This window comes from Vipera berus (genome assembly GCF_964194415.1).
Source record: "Vipera berus genome assembly, chromosome: 17".
NCBI lineage: Eukaryota > Metazoa > Chordata > Lepidosauria > Squamata > Viperidae > Vipera > Vipera berus.
This window is the reverse complement of record NC_138220.1, coordinates 1,918,592-1,937,536: the sequence shown is the minus strand read 5'-3', so window position 1 is coordinate 1,937,536 and position 18,945 is coordinate 1,918,592. Positions and strand designations below refer to the sequence as shown.

The following is an 18,945-nucleotide window of genomic DNA, read 5'->3' as shown; positions in this document are numbered from 1 at the left end:
CATGGTTGGGCTGGCTTGTACTTTCCCTTTGTTTGACGAGATGTCTAAACAAGCTTGCGAGAGTTCCCCTGCCTGCAGCCTTTGATCTGTTTGAGCGACCTCTTTTTTTTCTTTTTCCCCCCACACCAAAACAACGCCAGAGAGAAATGAGGAATCTGCGCCCTAATTTTCATAATGAAGATCGTGTGGCTCAGACTGGTTTTGTTTGGGGGCTTGCTTGACTCTGTGGCAGAGAAGTGGAAGGCGGCTGCAGGGCTGAAGTGGGGCATTCACACAACAAGCTTGGTTAGCTTTAACCCGGGGTGGGGTTGTGAATCCAGCCTGTTTGGCTAGTTTGTGCTCCAAAACCTGGATGCCAATAGCTTAATCCTAAACCCAGGGTAGCAAAACAATGCCCACAGCACAACAGTGCCCACAAAACATGCCAAGACAAGGGATGACTTTCCCATCACACATAAACCTTGCTTGATCCCTAATCTAGTGAGCTCAACTAATCCAGGAGCCAGAAAGTAGGTACTTAGGATACTAAACTAACCTGTTGGCTGAGTCTAAGCTTCTGGCGGGAATCCAGTTTTGGGACACGTCCTTACTTAACGCCATTTAATGAAGGGTTATCTTTAGTGGCAGCTTACAACTAAAACCCTCATTCAGCTTTTTTGAGATTGGAATCGGGCTGTTGGTCAGTTCAGGTACTTCCTTCCTTTTCCTGGGATATCTCTGCAACACAAAAGACTGAACGTTCACAGTCTGCCGAGCCAAGATGTAGTTTGTTTGTGGCTTAGTTGTAGCTTATTCACTAAACCATAGTTAAACAACCCAGGGCTTTTATGCATTCTGCACACACAGTCTACTGCTTGCAGAAGGCTGAATTAATTTAAAAAGATCTTGGGTTGTTTGTTCTTAGCAGCTGTCCCAGGTCTCCTGGCCAAAGGACTTCCAAGTAAGTCTTCTTTACTTCTCAAGTGCCCCAAGACTCATCAGAATAACACCGGGCCTGTGCTAATATTTCTAAGAAGTTGGAGAGCTGGGGAAGGTAAAATGATCCGGGAGGATCAAGTAACCTCTTAGCTTTGTTCAAAAGTTGATGGGAACGTAAAGGAGATTTAAATATATATGTGTGTGTGTGTGTGTGTGTGTGTGTGTATAATTCTTCTCCCGCTCCTTAAAACTGGAACCTAAATCTTAATCTGAGTAATCGAGTTGGGGGGGGTTGAGAACGGATGGCAGCGCTTCTCTCTCCTTTGAGTAGAGCATTACAAGCGCACATCTGGGCTGGAGCCCGGGCGACGTTGCCAACATCTCTGCAAAAACACGCCTTTGGAATTTACGCATCAATGACTCCCACATCTGGTGCAGATTGGGTGGGTGGGTGAGTTGCAAATATTTGTGCCACCCTCAGCCTTACCCGGGGTCTCTCCTGCCAGTCCGTGAGCGCCCTTGACTCAAGCCAAACCCAGAGGAAGAAGTTAATGGTGCACCAATCAATTTTTCCTTTTCCAAGCAATGTTGTTATAAATAACATCGGAAAGCATGGGGTGGTTGCTACCAGCATTAAGGAGGAATTTCTGCTCAAGAATCCTAAATAAACAGGATGTGATAGGATGATGATGATGATTAATTAGCTTATCTCTCCTCTCTCCCTCCCATTTCTCCGATTGGTTGTTCTACATCTGGATCCTCTCCAGATATTTTAAAAACCCTATTTGGTTAAATTACCATACCCGGTGTTTTTTTCCCCCCCCTAACAAAACGCATTGATTTGATATTCAAAAACATTTTTATATTTAGTCTGTTAACCTTTTGTAATACCCACCCACTGCTTTTAAACTGCAGAATGTGGTGGGGCTTTTTTTCTTTTTAATGCTAATTGTTGTCAGTAGGGTATCAGCCACGAGCCCTTAGCAATTTAAACGCATTGAATTGTAATGCAGGTGCCGTTAATTGGAAAGCTGCTATTGTTTTCCTGGCAATCCTGAATACATTTCAAACAATTCCTTGCAAATTGGATTTGAGACCGTTTTTTAAAAGAGAGAGAGAGAGAGAGAGAGAGAGAGAGAGAGAGAGAGAGAGAGAGAGAGAGAGAGAGAGAGAGAGAGAGTTTAAAGATAACTTTAGCTTCCAATTTAGCCTGCAGAGGAGGGGAAAGGGGGTAAGCAAACCGCTGAGATCTTTTGTCTCTCCCATTCAGGCTGAATGTGCACAGTCAGAAAGGGACCTGCAGTGGCATCTTTCAAACCAGAAAGAGGGTCCTCGCACGCGTGCACATTTGCACGCTCTCAACTAGTGCAGACTGATCCCAGAACGGCTGGCAAAATCGCCGGCTTGTGTCGATTAGATGGGCACTGCAGTGAGAAATTTATATCGGTACTGTGGTCAGGTGATCAAAATACCCACACACACACACACACACACATGCACACTTGGCAACTGGTTCATACTTTTGACACTTGCAGTGTCCTGGGGTCACACAATCCCCATTTTTGCATCGGAAAATGAGGCAGAATTCGTTTAACTAGTGTGCCCAAGTGACCCGGGGGGGGGGGAAGGACTTGGTTTATATAGTATATCTCCATCCTGAGCTCATGGACCTATCCTAACGTGGAAAGAAAAGAGGAACAGAAGTGCGGGCTTGCCAGATTCAGACTGGAAACAGGCACTCTGAAAATGGCAGGGGTTGCTATTTGCTGTAAAGGCTTCCGCAGTGATGGAGCTGATCAGCCAAAAGTAAAAGGGTAGGTTGAAAAATGGGAAGGAGGAAAAAATATATAAAAATGAAAGTGGAGTATAAGTGATACTAATTGCCCGTCAGAAGAACTAAAAGACTTGGCAATCAGATAGGCATTTGAGAACAGCAAGCAGTATTCTGGGAGTAAGTCTCTTTTAGACTAATAAATGAGGAAAAGATAGGACTGGCTGGCTTTTGGGATAAAGCAGACTTTTGTCTGTTGTTTTTAATGGTAGTTTTAATAACATGACAGTTAAAAAGATAAAAAAACTAATACAAAGAAATGAAAGAATGACAAAGTGTGGAAAACAAAACATTAGTAGAGAAAAGAGAAAAAATAAGAATATATTAGAAAAAGGAAAGATGCATGCATATATATACACGCACACACATGTATATGTACACACACACACACATGACCTCTTCACACAAGTATAAACAATTTCAGTAACTTATTACTTTCTCTTAAAAAGGCAGTAAATGACCTTTTCTTCCCATCTCTACTAAGTTATACCAGGGATAACACATCTATTCTATTCTTGATCAAATAAGCCAACTTTATATTCTCTTCTTTTACTTTTGACAATTTTAATCTTTAATCCTGTCAGTGTCACCGGTCTTGGTTCCTTTTCATTTCCTTTGTCCCTTTTCAGAAATGTCTTCCCAGTTTTAACGGAGTCTACCCACAGAGGCAGATCTCCTTAAAAGTTTGTCTCTGCATTTACTAAGAAGACAGCAGGGGTATGTTTGTGGGATCTCCGGGCTGAGCAGAGCTCGGAGGAGATCCTGTCCTTGTTTTCTGGGGAGTAGAAATTGTCACGTCCAGCGTGGCACCTTTGCCTCTTCCGTGGATCTCCTTAGGGTAAGAAAGAACGTGAGCCTCCTTCCCAATTCTACCTGAAACCCACATCAGGTTCACAGCTGGTTTTCCCTCTGGCATCTGATATCGAAGATCAGTCTGACCTAGAAGCTTTAAGCCTCTTCACTCTGGCTGCGGAATAATAGGCCTGTATTTTAGCTTAAACACAAAAGCTGATCCGTGTGGGCGGACGTTTTAAAAGCGTGGCGATCTCCCAAGATCCCTAGAGTTGGCAGAGATCTCAGTATTCAGGGTGTGTGCGTGTTTGTGTGTAAAGAGAGCCTTGCCTCTTTTTCAATCAAGCAGTTGCTTTTTAAAAAAAAAAAAGAAAAAGAAAAAAAATCTTTCTCCAGATGTGGGAAGATTGCAGGGTGAACGCGTTCTTGCAGAAGAGCCAAATCTCTGCATTTTTTTTTAAAAAAAAAAATCTAGCAAGTCAGCAAAAAGCTTTCTCCTGAGCATTGGAGGTTTTAATATGCAGGACAGGCTTTTTTCTTTTTCTTTCTTTCTTTCTTTTTGCCTTTTCTTTTTTTTTCATTTTTGGGTGGTTGACCCCAGAAAGTGTTGATTTACTCTCCTCCCACTTTGCCTGCAACCTAGCCTGTGACCTATATACTCTGAGCCAAGCTTCCCCGTTGAAGCCTGCCAGTGGCACCTCCTTCCCCTGTAATAGATTTCCTTTCCTCCCGCTGCTTTCCGATTTCCATACGTTCACCAAGATCCACGCACCCCAAACGTCTGAGGGTGGAACAGAAGCATTAACCCGTTCCTGTTTTCTGGCTCTCTCCCGCAAAGGGGGCCGCTGCCTCCACACCAATATACCCCCCAAGGCTTCATTTTAATTTTGTAGATGTCGGCTTGGATGGATGGGACTGGAAGAAAGCCTTTGTAGAAGGCTATTGGCCTTCATTGCTTTGTGGAGTTTTTTCAGCCAGCGTTGAAAAGCCAAGGGTTTGTTAAATCCTTGCTCTCTCTCTCTATATATATATTACCTAGAGGGGAAGGTTAGGATTTCCTATCTGGAAACTTGAGTTTCCTTAATGTAAAACTTTGCTGTTTTTCTTTCAGTTGTTCATTAGAGGGATTACAAACACAACTTGTAACCATATGTTCTGGACATCCTCGTGGCCTGGAGTCAGCATCTCTTCGAGGGTTCCCCCTGGAAGTTCCCTTCCATCTCTTTAACTAGTCTGTCATTACAGGGGGGTGTTTTTTTGGGGGGGAGGAGGGGTTTTTGGTTTCCCCCCCTCCCCAACGGATGCAAAATATCTCACGTCTTCTGGTGTGTCAGTTTCGCTGGAGCTAGTCAAGGCTGCTTTGTGCATTTGTGCGTGTCTCCTTTGGCGCCCTCAGAATCAGCATTCTTAGAGGGAGCGTTTGCCGTTTTTTGGTTTATGGCTGTCTGTTATTTTGATGTCAGGCTAAAATTCATCCAATCCTCTTTCCCGGGATATCTATCGCGTTTACCGGCATAGCATTTCCCAGATGAGATATACGGAGAGCAAAAACGACAGCCGTCCCAATTTATTCCCTATTCTGAGGAAGGGTCAGCCAGCACATTTTTTTCTTCTACTTGTTTCTGCAGTTCTCCCTCCCTCCCTTTGCCAGATTCACTTAACAGCTGTGCGAATGCAGTGGTTCCCTTAACGACTGTGGCAAGGAAGGTCGTGAAATGGGGCAAAACTCACTTAACAAAGGTCTCGCTTAGCCACGGAAACCTGGGGCTCAGTCGTAGTTTATAAGTTGAGGACTGCCTGTATAATGAGAAATCTCTGTATAATTCTGTGTAATGAGAAATGGTATAGGGTTTCCTGCCTGAGCAGGGGGTTGGACTAGATGACCCCCAAGATCCCTTCCGACATCATCGTTATTATTATTATTATTATTATTATTATTATTATTATTATTATTATTATTATTGTTGTTGTTGTTGTTGTTGTTGTTATTATTATTATTATTATTATTATTATTATTATTATTATTATTATTATTATTATTATTACCTGCTGCCACCTGATGTTCACCAGGACCCTAAGACCTAGGAGGGAAGCTCAGGCAATCTAAATGGTCTCCATTTCGTCCCTGTGGAAGTCTCGGCTTGCGTGGCGTCTCAGCACCTTCCCCACACCTACCTTATTAATTACTGGCATTTATTGGTAATTGAATTGAGTATTAAAGGCTAATGAACGGTGTCTGGTCACCTTTACAGGGAATCCCTTTGCAGCTCTGAAGGCACCCCAAGCAGTCTTTCTCTTTCTTTCTTCTTTTTTTTTCTGAAGGGAGAACACTCCGTTTGGGCATGGGGGGCAGCCAGGATCGACCCATAACTCTTCACGCCCAGGATTAGCTGCTGGGCCTACAGCTTGACAATAATCACCCTTGTCCTTCTCTGTTACAGGTGCTTGAGGCTGATCCGGTTTCTCTCCTTCCTCTGCTTTGGGGTGTGTGTGTGTGTGTGTGTGTGTGTGGTGCCCTACACAGGTGATTAGCCCGTGGTAATTGAGCTGGTTGTTGAAAAAAAGGAAGATAATTAATTGGCATTTCACTCCTCCAGAGGAGGTCAGTCTGCCCCATCTTCAGTCATTAGCCAGCTAGTCATCCCACTCCTGACTGCTGTGTTCTTCTTCCCCAAGGTGATGAGATGATCTTTATCTCGCTGATCAAGAAAACATCGCTGTCGTAATTAAAAGAGACAGGGAGGGAGGATTTGAGGGGTGACACCCCAGGGAAGGATTCTCTTTGCTTGGTTGGACCCCAGTGCCTGGCCTGATACTTTAAAAAGCACTACAGGTAGTTCTCAACTTAGGACCACAACTGAGCCCCCAATTTTTGCTGTTGAGTGGTGTTTTTTCCCCCCCCGTGAGACTGGTCTACCCCAAATATGGGATGGAGCACCCCGCTTCCCCTCTCGCCTTTCAGCCTTCACAGGAGTTGCTCCTGCGACAAGACTATCTGTGTGTGAAATTTAAATTTACCGACAAAGAATTAAAGGGAGACTAGTTTTGGCGTTAAGTGAGACATTCGTTAAGTGAGTTTTGTTACTAACTTGACAATTTAAGAACAAGAAAGCTTCTTGTTCTTAAGTTATTAATAACAACAATGATCGTTAAGCGGATCTGGCTTCCCCATTGACTTTGCTTGTCAGAAGGTCGCAAAAGGGGATCACGTGATCTTGGGACACAGCCACGGTCATCAGTATGAACCAGTTGCCTGTCGTCGCAGGTTTGATCCCATGATCTTGGGGATGCTGCCAAGGTCGTAATGGTGGAAAACGGTCACAAGTGACTTTTCCCCCTGCCGTCGTCACTTTGAACGGTTACCAAATGAACTGTGGTAAGCCGAGGACCACCTCTTTTACCACCCATTCTACGGGACAGCCGTAAACGGGCTTTGGCTCCATTTGGAGAGGTGGGGGGGAAAAGCCTACAGCAGCAACTAGGAAAGAAATCTCGAATTCTGCCGTTTTGAGGTTGCGGTGGGGTGAGTCACCAGCACCACGGAAGCTCCCCTGGGTCGGCAGGCATTTTCCCTGCCCCACAGCTCACCGGGCAGGTCAGCCCTCGGCAGCTGGAACGTCTTTTATTGAAAACTATTAGTGCATTAAGAGATTGGAAATGGTGCTGTAAGCAATCTGCTTCCCATTCGAGCAGCGAAAGCTAATGAAGAGGGTGTGTGCGTGTGTTTGTGTGTGTGTGTGTGTGTGTGTTAAGAACTGATGTCCTTGTAAAAGGCGTAAGGCTAACTTGCAAACCGGAAGGCCATTTTCATGACCAGGCAGAAATTGCCAGAGGAAAGAAAGACGGCTCTGAGCAACACAATTGTCTTTGTTTTGCAAGTAGTCCTTGACTTAACAACTATTTAATTTAGTGACCATTGGAAGTTACAAAGGCACTAAAAAAGTGACATATGACCCTTCGTCACAGGACGGTTGCAGCATGCCCACGGTCGCCTGAACAGCACACGAAAGGACTGTGTTGTATTGTGGAGGGTAGGGTAGGGAAGGACAGGACAACTCCACAACACAGTCCCAAGAAGGCTCCACACCCATCTGCACTACTCAGGTGACACTGAGGACACAGGCAAACCTCCAAGTGGCTTCAACAGCTCTCTAAAAGAAGAAGCTGGAGAAGCTCCTTGGATGAGAAGCGACAGGCCGTCAAAGGAAAAACAAGAAAGTCCAGTTGCTTCTGGGAAAAAGCACCTTTGGGATGGGATGGGATGGGATGGGATAGGACAGAGCAAAGGAAAGTAAGAGAAAGGAAAGGAAAGGAAGGAGAAAGGAGAGGAAAGGAAAGGAAAGGAAATCTTGAGGCTGATGGGACATCTTTCATTCAGCCCTGCTCTTTGCAAATTAGGATAAAAGGAGCTGGGCGGGGTAAGGAAGGGCAGGAAATCAGGGGTGTGAGAAGCAGATGAAAAGGCCTTCCGACCTGACCTGACTGAAGTAACGGCTCTGCGGGAGAAGCTGGTGATTTTTCCCCTCTGTCACCAGAGTTATTCCAGGGGCCTCGGATGAAGAACTCGATCCTTGCCGTTGTATTTTGGGCTCCCGTGGGAAAGGGTGTTGGCTGTAGGCCTCCTTGCAAGGAAGCGAATAGGATACGGAATGTGGAAGGGCCGCTGAACCGAACCAGGTGAGAGAGATGCCAGCTTTCACCGCAGATTCTTCTTCTTTGTCCCCTAGGAGGAAGCTATGCCTTCGGGTTTCCCCATCTGCAAAGGAGCAGGCGTGGCTGGGCCACTTTCAGAAACATCCGCCTTGCCTCTCTCCTGGTCGATCCGGAGCCCGATCCACAGACGGGCGAACTGCCTGAAGTAAGAAAGACCAAATGTTTGGGGAGGGGGGTGGCAGGGCTTTTCCCCCTTCTCTCACACCCCTGAATGTCCCCCAAGAGGAAGATCATTAAAGAGAGAGCCATCCTAGAAGGGTGAAGGAGGAATTTCCTGACAGTGGGAAGAATTAATGGAACAGCTTTCCTCCCAGAGTTGTGGGTTGCTCCATCACTGGAGGCGATTTCAGAAATAGACTGGACCACCGTATATACGTCTGGGATGGTATAAGGTCTTCTGCCTTGGGCAGGGGGGTTGGACTAGAACAGGGGTGTCAAACTCAATTTAATTGAGGGCCGCATCAGCATTGTGGTTGCCTTCAGGGGGCCGGGTGGGCGTGGCCTGGGTGGGCGTGGCCTACTGGGTGGGCGTGGCTAGAGTACGTATGGCCTACTGGGTGGGTGTGGCCAGCTCTACATCGTTCGCATCAAGGGTGCCTATGGGGGCCTGGGCAGGAGTGGGACAGATCTGGGGGTCTCTGGCAGAAGGAGGGTCTCTGGGCCAAGGAAGTGGGGGCCGTTCCCTCCCTGTTTCCAGGGCCACATGAAACCACTTCGCGGGCCGGATCTGGCCCCTGGGCCTTGTGTTTGACATGTCTGGACTAGAAGACCTCCAAGGTCCCATCCAGCCTTGTGATTATACAAATCTCCAGAACTAATCAATCTGTTAATTGTTGCGCTCTCTCTCTCTCTCTCTCTCTCTCTCTTTCTTTTTCAAACTGCATTGTATTCCAGTACCTCTTTAATACTGATCTACTGTTTTTCTTCCTCGCAACTCCCATCCCTACAGAGTGAAGTTGAAGAGAAAAGGGTCTCCTCAGAGACCGTGGAAGCTTCCACCCTGCTTCCACCCCGACGTAGCAGGTATGTCCCATCTTCCTTAAAAATTGGAGTTGACTCTGCTTTAAGGCAAATGGACTCGGGTGGGAAGGAGGTGGAAATCTGGCTGGGATATGAAACCGTTGCATAGAGTAGGACCAAAGCATGCCTTTATTTATTTCTAAAACTTAGTGACTTGCAGTTTTTTAAAAAATCATTGTTCATGTTGGGTGAGTCATACTGTGTTTATTGGTTTCTGTAATAAGAGTGGCTTCTATCAATGTGACTTCTTACAAAGGTCAAGTAGGATTCTTGTGAAACCTGTTTGTGACATTTCTTCATCTTTATAATCTCTCTCCCTCCCTCCTTCCTACATTTTGTTTTGTGGACAAGCTTGTAGTCACTCCATAATAAAAAGTAAAGGTAAAGGTTTGGGATGATATCATGGACTCCCACCTAGGGGTCCACGGACCACAGGTTGAGAACCGCTGTCCCTCGCCGTCCACCCCAACTCGTTTTCCAAATTTCTGCCCGCTTGTTCAACTTTTGGATTGTGAGCGCGACACAATGGACCATCCTCCTTTTTCATTTCCAGCCTGGCACTTGGAGACGTCGCAAAGAAAGTCTCGCGTCCTCCTCCTGACAGGTTAATACTCTAAACGGAGGGTGATTCATTCACCGATCACACGAAGCCGCCTTCGGCCAGGGGCGCCTTTGCCGCAGGTTGAACCCTCTCGAGGGACCCTTGGGCCCCAGCCCTGCCCCACACTGCCACGAGCATCTCCCTGAAGTCAGGAGAGAGAAGCCAGCGTTCCTTGCAGAACTGCTTTTCCCGCAGCACCAGCCTCGTTTTTGATCCTGATACCCACAGGAATACCGGCTCGCTGCCCTACAGCAACGCCAGCAGATATTGAGACCAATTGGTTTAGAGGGGCAAGATAACAGCAGGAAGATTAGTGGTTACAGCTGTCTTCAGGAGGAAGAGAAGGAGTGGTGGCTGGTGTGGCTCCAATTAGGTGCCTGCTGGAAGAAAGAAAACCGCCAGGGAGATCTAATTGGTTTTTCATCTGAGTGGCAGAAGCTGTTGGAGCGATCTCGCCTTGGCACAAGCAACTCCAGTGGTTTGGGCTCGGCGGGCCGGGCGGAAGAGAGCCCTCGCCACCTCCGCTGGGACAAAGGAGAAGAGTGGTTTGTTTGTTTGTTTATTCATTTGGCAGACGGCTTGTCATGCGTGGACTAAGCAATATAAGTTAAGATTTCAGCTAGGGGAGTAGAAGCCAGCAAAATATAAATGTCCAGGAGAGTTGCGAACTGAACAAACGAGCAGCTGCCGGCAGCCAGGTACTCAGTAGACCAGGGCAGCGGTGGGATTCAAATAGGTGAACCACCGGTTCTCGGTGTGGATGCCGCTTCTGGAAACCCGTTCTGGGCCTGGGCAACAAAAAAGTAGCTACCGGTTCTGCCCGAGTGGTGCGGACCGGCTGAATCCCACCACTTGTGGCTTGCGACCCTGGTGGTTGTTTGTGTTTGACACATGCAGTCCTTGCGCAGGCTTCTCCTGAGAGAAAACACAAGAGTTGTGTTTTTGAAGGGTGGAGGGACCACTGGAACAAATTGCTGTCCCGCTTCCTAATACATTAAACGAACTATGAGGAATAAGCCCCAATTTGAGCCTTTAAATCTGCTTAGTTGAGGTAATGCTCAACAGCTGGGGAAGAAACGGAGAAGGACTTACAACACAGGAAATGACAAAATCCGTGCGCTCCAGACCATAAGAGAGAGGAAGAAACCAAGTTGCAATGGAAACTGGCCAAGAAGATAAAAATCACTGGAAGAGTGATCACCGGCTTTTTTTTAAAAAAAAAAAATTACATGTAGCTTATCCCATAATGGTTTAAAAGCATAAAATGCACGCACAAACACAGGTGGGGAAAGATGAATAAGGAGAGCGTAAATAAATGAGAAAAGGCAGAAACGTCAATAACAGCAGGAATGCTATTTAAACATTTATTTTTTTTGGGGAAAAAAAGGAATGTCAAACATTAAGAAGTAGAGTCAACTTTCTTTTCTCTCAAGAACTGGCTCTGCTTTGATTTGGTCTCTTTGGATGCTCTTGGGGGGCCCTGGCGGGTAGTAGGGGGTTCAAGAAATGAGCCGTCTTTTCATCTTAACAAACTGTGGTTAAGTCGAGGGCTCCCTGTATTGGCCGCTGAGCGGGTTTGGAAATGTGGCTAGCAAAAGTAGCCCTAGCTACGTCCAGATATGTCAGAGGAAGGGCAGATTTGTGATCCATCCCAGCCGAGAATTTAATTCCACCTCTTCGCTGAAACATCTGAATTCACGTCGTTTCCCCCAAGCCTTGGTCAGTCCGAGTCTTCGGCCTCCCAGCTGGACCCTCCCGTCAGTCCCCTCTTAAAATCTCTGATTCTCAAGTCGTCCAAGTCGTAGTTATCCCCAAGGTGCTTTTCCACGAGGCAAGTGGACTTCCTTGTTTTTCTTTGGAAGACGTTTCGCCTCTCGTCCAAGAAGCTTCTTCGGCTCTGACCAAATGGTGGGGAATGGAAGGACTTGATATTCCTTGCAGACAGCTGGTTGTTTGCCTTCTTTTCGAGAGCCGCTGAGGCTAAGTGACCCTTTAGGACACAGAGAAACGTCCGAGCGGCCTCCAGGACACTGTAAAAGAAGGCAAACGACCAGCTTGTCTGCAAGGAATATCAGTCCTTCCATTCCCCACCATCCGGTCAAAGCCGAAGAAGCTTCTTGGAGGAGAAGCGAAACGTCTTCCAAAGAAAATCAAGAGAGTCCACTTGCCTGGTGGAAAAGCACCTTGGGGAACCTCTCTTTGCTCTCCTTCCTGCTTTCTTTCGTCCAAGCTCTCCTTTGCGGCTATTTCATCCTTCCGCTTGCGTTTGTGCACCGTTACCAACTGCCAGCCGCCTGAAGATGGGTAACAGGGAAACGGTCTCCAAACCCTGGAAAGAAATACGAGCAGTCCTTCCGCGCCAGGGCCACGGGGACAACTGCAGGAGAAGTCAGTTAAAGCAACTCGGCTCTTGGCTGGAAATGATGACCTCAATAAGGTCGAGGATCCCAACGGAGAGAGGGCGAGGACGGCGGCCTTTGAAAGCGCCGTGGCTTCCCGAACAGGCTCGCTTTCAGCACACACACACCACAACGGGGGGGTTTTCGGCCTCCTGGGCGCCGTTGGGAAAGCAAGGCGCGGTTTTGATGTCCGTCACAGATGACTGGACCGTTGGCATCGAACGATCCCCAAGACATCTCACCCTCCCCTTTTCCATCGGCTCTTCAAAAAAAAAAAGGTATTTCTGGATGGGAAGAAGGTTGGGGAATTCCCATTTCTCTCCCCCCCCCTCACACACACACATACACACTCCCCACCCCCCATATACTGTTTTAAGAAAATTGGAGGCAGCTGTGGCAGCTGAGGGCATTTGTTGTTTTTCCATTGCAACAATTGCTAAGCATCGATTTGCAAAATGTGGAGCCAATAAAAACCCCAGCCATGGCACTCGGCTTTACGCTGCCATCTTATTTTGCCTGAAAATGTGGTCTCCCTCTCCCCCCCTCCCCCCCAATACACACATCAAGCGCTCGGTGGAATTTTTGAAACGTGATCAAGATCCCAGCGAGTTTCCCGAACAATGTTCGGGGAGCAGCTGCTGTGGCTGTTCCCAGGTTGCTTTAATGAGCCAGACTTGGGGAAGTGGGGAGAGATGGCGGCACTCCCTCCCCGTCCCTCCCCCTCCCAGCCTGGTTATCAAGCCTTCCAGTCTCTCCGGACAGAGAGTGCACCTGTATTTGATCCCATGCCTGGCTAAAATGGGGTGGTGGTGCTGGGAGCCAGATCTGGGTTTTCCTTCCTTCCTTCCTTCCTTCCTTCCTTCCTTCCTTCCTTCCTTCCTTCCTTCCTTCCTTCCTTCCTTCCTTCCTTCCTTCCTTCCTTCCTTCTCTGGTCCCCGATCCTCCCTGGTGGCTCCTGGCGATTCCTCTTGAGATGGTTTTTGTGAGAGGCGACAAGACTTGGGCCCTCCGTTTCCCGTGCTCGTTGACGTCCTTGGAGGCAGAAACGCAGTCACCAGAAGCCAGGATGAGTCTGAGCAATGCTGGTCAGTTGCCAAGGTTCAAAGCAGGTCTTCTGCGTTGTCCTCTTCCTTGTTATCGCCGCATTTCAGTGGCTCTTTCAATGGGGGGGGCTGTCTTCACAGGTAGCCCTTCACTTGCAACCGCTCGTTTAGTGACTGTTCCAAGTCGCCACGGCACTGGAAAAAAAAAGAGACAACCGTTTTTCGGACTTGCCGCCATCGCAGCATACCCGTGATCACCTGATCAACATTCGGGCCTTTGGCAACGGACTCATATTTACGACGGTTGGGGATTTTGACGCTAACTCGCCCAAGGGCGCCTCATATATTTTTTTCTCCTGCTAGCTTCATGTCAAAACTTGGCAAGGACAGCCTTCTTTTCCCAAGGCTGCAGGGCCAGCTGGCTCTTGACAGCCACGGAGGATTTGCTTGTCCTTGGCAGCCTCTGATTACCTGTTTTGACTTGAGAAAGGGGGGGGGGCAGGCACGCTGCCCCCTTGCAGCACTCCCCCCCCCAAGAATCTAATCCAGTCAGCTAATCCATATGTCCCTTCACCAGTCTCAAAAGTGAAATCCAGAAAACGACCTTGCGAGTAATTACTCATGGGAAGACTGTTGTACATGACACGGAGGAAATCTGACACGCAGGGTGAGGCGTTATCATTAATAAATGCTTTCCTCTTCCTCTCCCTTTCACCCCTTCCCCTGGCTCTTCTTGCTCAGGGGAGGGGGGAAAAATTAATTAAGGCTTTCTTGATTAGGCATTTAATCAGTCCTTAAATCAATACAGATGGAGTCAATTAGTTGGGGGTTTTTCCCCCCCTTCTTTTTTTGAACACTTGAATTGATACTTGATGCTACCGTGAAATGATGCATTCCCTTCCCCCCCCCCTTTCTTCCTTCTGCTTGAATCTCAGCTGTCAGGCTGGAAGGAACAGAACAAGACTCGTTTCTGCCCCAAACTGCTGAACGGAACTCTTGAGCAGAGCAGTCTTTCCTTCTTCCACCTGGGACCGGATCAGTTGATGTGTTTATATTAATGGTCTCACCCTAACGAGCTTTGGTCTATATTCCCTGCACTTATTGGCCAGCTCTTTCTTTCAGAAACAATAGAATAATAAGAGTTGGAAGAGTCTTCTAGTCCAACCCCCTACTCAAGCAGAAGACCCCTATACTCAGGGGTAGGCAAGGCTGGCTTTTTTTTTATGACTCGTGGACTTCAACTCCCAGAATTCCTGAGCCAGCCATGGCTCAGCTTGGAAACCTCTCCATTTCCCTAAAATGGGGCAAAACTCACTTAACAAATGTCCAACCCCTTCTTAAAAGCCTCCAGTGATGGATCACCCACAACTTCTGGAGGCAGGTTGTTCCACTGGTGAATTGTCCTCACTGTCAGGAAGTTTCTCCTTAGTTCCAGGTTGCTTCTCTCCACGATAAGGAAGCTTTCACTGCTCCAGTTTGTGTAAGGAAGCGGCCAAGGGCAGCGCCTCTAGTTCACGTCCTGTATTAAGCCCATCGGGCTACAAGCATACTGCGCATACTCCACAGCTACTATAGCGTCTGTAGATGGACAATCAACAACTGTACACATTTTGAGAAGAAGCCACTTTCAAGTGGTATTCAAAGTTGCTTTTTTTCCTCCCCCTCCCCAAGCAGCTGAAGGGAAAGGCTTGCTTAAATGAAACCCAGTTGTGTAAGAATGTGGAGAAACCTTGGGAAAAGAACATTTGGATAACCCCAAAGAATTTTGCTGCCTGAACTAGAACAGTGAATAATTCCTCCCTATATCAAGGTGGATCAAACCAAAGAGAGCCAAGTTATTTTGGCACGTGAGGCAGGAGGAAAAAAAAACAAACAAACCCCAAAGATCTTTCTTTCTTCCCTGTCAGTCAAGATATAACCATATTATCTTCATTTCAAACAACGATAAAGATAATAATTTTCTTTTTGGCCCTTTCTGAGACCACCTGGAGCAAACCTCTCGTGGTAGGGCTGCGGTGAAACACGCACCCTGGTCTGACAGGGCCGAAAGAACCTTCCAGAAGGAAGGCATGGTGTGTACTTCTCATCTTTCTTATCTGGATAAAGAACTGAAAATGTCGGGGGGGGGGAATGCTTTTTAAAAAAGTGATTGGTACAACTGTGGACGCTGCCAGTTGCCTCAACGGAAGTGTACAAGAAAGTAGCCAGTCATACTTTTCTCCATTTGTTCACCCATGAGCAACGCATGTTGTTTGCGGATACCCATCTGCTATGTTCTTGTTTCTGAACAAAAAAAAAATACTTAACAAAAAATTGGATTTTTTTGGTTTGCCCAATTGTTTGGGATCTTCAAATGCAGCCTCCCTTCCTTTGCCTCTCTCAGTTATTTAGGAGGATGTCCACCTTTCGTTACCTTCTCAGAATAAGAGAGTTGGAAGGGGACCTCAGAGGTCTTCTAGTCCAACCCCCTGCTCAAGCGGGGGATCCGATAGCGTTTCAGACAAATGCTTGTCCAATCTCCTCTTGAAAACCTCCAGTGATGGAGGCAAGTCACTCCGCTGCTTAATTGTTCTCCCTGCTAAGAAATTCCCCCTTAGCTCTAGGTTGTTTCTCTCCTCGATCAGCCGTTGTTTCTTCTTCTTGTCATTCTTGCATTGCTTCTTCTCCCTCTCTTGTCTCCATTGTTCCCCTTCGCTGCCATCTTTTTTTTTAACACTAAAGGTAAAGTCTTAAGAGAAGCGGCTTTGAACCAGACTGGCTTCTCCTACACGTCCTGCCTGTTCGTCCTACAGAGCAATCGTTGCGCATCTTACATGGTTTGTTGCAAATGACTCCTGTTTTTTTCCTTCTGGGCCTGTCGGGTCTTTCGGTCTGCTTAGGATATTTTGGGTGGTGAAACGTCTGCAAGAAAACAAGCCAGCTCAGAGAGCAGCAGAGACCCCTCATGTCAACCCTGAGCTACAAAGCTTCTCCTTTATTGGTAAGATGTCAGGGCCAGCATAGCAAGAAAACAAGCCAGCATGGAGCCCTAACTTTAGCTGAGTTGCGCTCATCCAGCTGACGACTCCGAAGAGCTGATGGGTCCGAGAGCCCCCTCACGTCAATCATTCTTAAAATCTCTTCTTGGGAGTTTCGTCTTCAGAATGAGGCCGAAGAGAGCTTGAAAGAATAGATGATAATGATCCTCTCTTTTTTGTTTTTTAAAGAAACCCTTGCCTTTCTATGCTTTTCTTCAGGAAGGAAGGGGGGGGGGAATAGCTTGAAAAATGAATCCTGTCTTGTCTAAGCAAGGAATAATAAATAAAAGCAGGTGCGAAACGTTGGAATCGAAAACAGATGGGTATGACGGATATGATCTGGGTCCCCCACCGCTTCGGTCTTTTAATCCCTGTGGCTTAGTGGGAATACTTCCCCCCTGACGCAATGCAGAAATAATAAATGGAGCAACTCGCGAGGAGTGGGGTTCTCTTAATGGTGGCGGATTGAGAGGCAGGGATTATTTGGTATGTGGGGGGGGGAATTGGCCTCAGCTGACCAGCTGCTCAACTCCCCTCGTTCGCTCAGTCATTTTCATACTGGACCTCTGGCTTCAGATCCTTGGGGATGCCCGAGCTGAGGGAGGAAGGCTCCTTGTCAATTGGAGAAGATCCTCTCTTATAAAACCCTGGTGAGACCACGCCTGGAACACTGCAGCCAAATTTGGTCACCATATCACAAAAAAGACCTTGAGAGTTTGGGGGAAAAAATTCAGAGAAAAGCAACTAAGATGATCCAAGGCCTGGAGACCAAAACATAAGAAGAACGGCTGCAGAACATCGAATGTTAATTGCTTGACACTTGGGTTTGGCTAGTCTAAAGAAAAGAAGAAATAGGGGAGACGCGATAGCAGTTATTCCAGTATTTGAGGGGCTGCCAGAAGGCAGAGGGGGTCACGTTATTCACCAAAGCACCAGCGGGAAGGACGAGAAACAATGGATGGAAACTAATCAAGGAGAGAAGCAACCTGGAATTGAAGGAGAAACTTCCTGACAGTGAGGATAATCAGCCAATGGAACAGCTCCATCACTGGAGATTTTTAAAAAGAGACTAGACAGTCACTTGAACAAGATGGTATAGGTTCTCCTGCTTGAGCAGGGGGCTGGACTAGAAGACCTCCAAGGTCCCTTCCAGCTTCTATTCTATCCTATTCTTCCTTAGGATGAACACTTATCAAGTCTAAAGGCTGGCTTGGTACCACAGGATGTCCAAAATCAGCTTGGTTGGTTATTTGTTTGGTGGATTGCAGGAACCTAACCACGCGTTTTGCCTGTCAAGTGAACTGGACCATGGTGTGAAGCCTAAGATATTCCATTTGATCATATCTTGTGCTTCAGTAACTTGGATCTGAGGTTAATGGGTCTTGGATGAACTCAGGTCAGGATGTTTTACCTCTGAATAAACTTGCATGGCAACCTTGGCTCTCTGCAAGTCCGAACATTGAATTGGAGACTTTATACCTCCCCCAGATCTTAGTACTTTTGTGCAAAACGCCTCTGGATTTGAATCTGGCACGATTTCACTAAAAGGGGAAAGTTGGCTTTGCATGTGAAATAAGTACTTGGCTAAGTCCGTGAAAGGAAAGCAATTTAGTTAGTTTAAAGGTTCTTTTCAAAGGAGTTGAAAAGTAAGCGGTGTGGCATAATAAAAACCTTGCATTAATCCTGCCTGTAAGTCCGATTCAGGCGGCTAATATTCCTATTGCCGTCATCTCTGCCTGGAAGGGACCACTCCTTTCTGAATGCTATCCAGGGTAATGGAAAGAATAAACCTGCTTCGGAAGAAACGTTAATCCCGCTGAAGGGAAAAGGGAGCATTAAGTCACGAGAGAGGCCGAATCCATTCTATGGGCCTAACTGATCGTTGGGTTGCAGAGCTTAAAATTACAATAGGCTTCAATAGGCTGAATTATAATGCAGCAAAGTGTTCCTATTGGGAGGATTTGCCAAGATCAAAACCTCTTCCTCTGGCACCCTTCCAACTCCCTTTTTGTTTCCTGGTGTATTTACTTTCTGACTTACCCCATGAAAATTTATCAAGGCACTTCCAACAGATTCCTGTGTAAAAACCCAATTTTCTGATGGGACCCCTGGATCGCTCCCTGAACAAATTACCCGGCTAAAAACGCAGTTATAATTTGGGCACTGTGTTCCTGAAGTTGGACACGCTCAGCAGCAGCCGATCAAGAGTGCAGTCTTTGGAAGTCCTGAGCCTAGTTAAAAGGACGCCTGTTCTAAGAATGAATCTTATCTTCCGTATATTATTTGCTTACGTCATTTCCCTCTCGCTCTCCCATCGACAAATGTCAAAACAATTGCCCGTAGAACTTCGCTTTTTAACAGAGAGGAAAGCTGCTTCCAGCGACCCAACCGGCAGGGAATAAAAGCTGGAGGAGACAGATAACAATTGGTTGCGATAATTTAAAATCATTTACGGCAGAAAACGTTTCATCCTGGGGATCCAGCTAAATTCCCAGGGATGATCCGCTACCAGAGAGAAGGGTCACTTTTGAATATGGATGACCTCCACAATCTGATCAGAACTTGGACGTTTGAGCAGGCCTCTAGAGGAAATTTCCCAGTCAGTCCCAGG

At 46.9% G+C, this 18,945-nt stretch overlaps 1 protein-coding gene across 1 annotated transcript in view; it reads left to right on the top strand.

The window, feature by feature from the left end:
• Positions 1–18,945, top strand: part of MORN1 (MORN repeat containing 1) — a 50,904-nt gene that overhangs the window by 26,514 nt on the left and 5,445 nt on the right. Inside the window, exons 11-12 of the mRNA XM_081341415.1 lie at positions 8,269–8,399; positions 9,204–9,277. Coding sequence (XP_081197541.1) covers positions 8,269–8,399; positions 9,204–9,277 — 205 coding nt within the window. The remainder of the gene's footprint in view (positions 1–8,268; positions 8,400–9,203; positions 9,278–18,945) is intronic.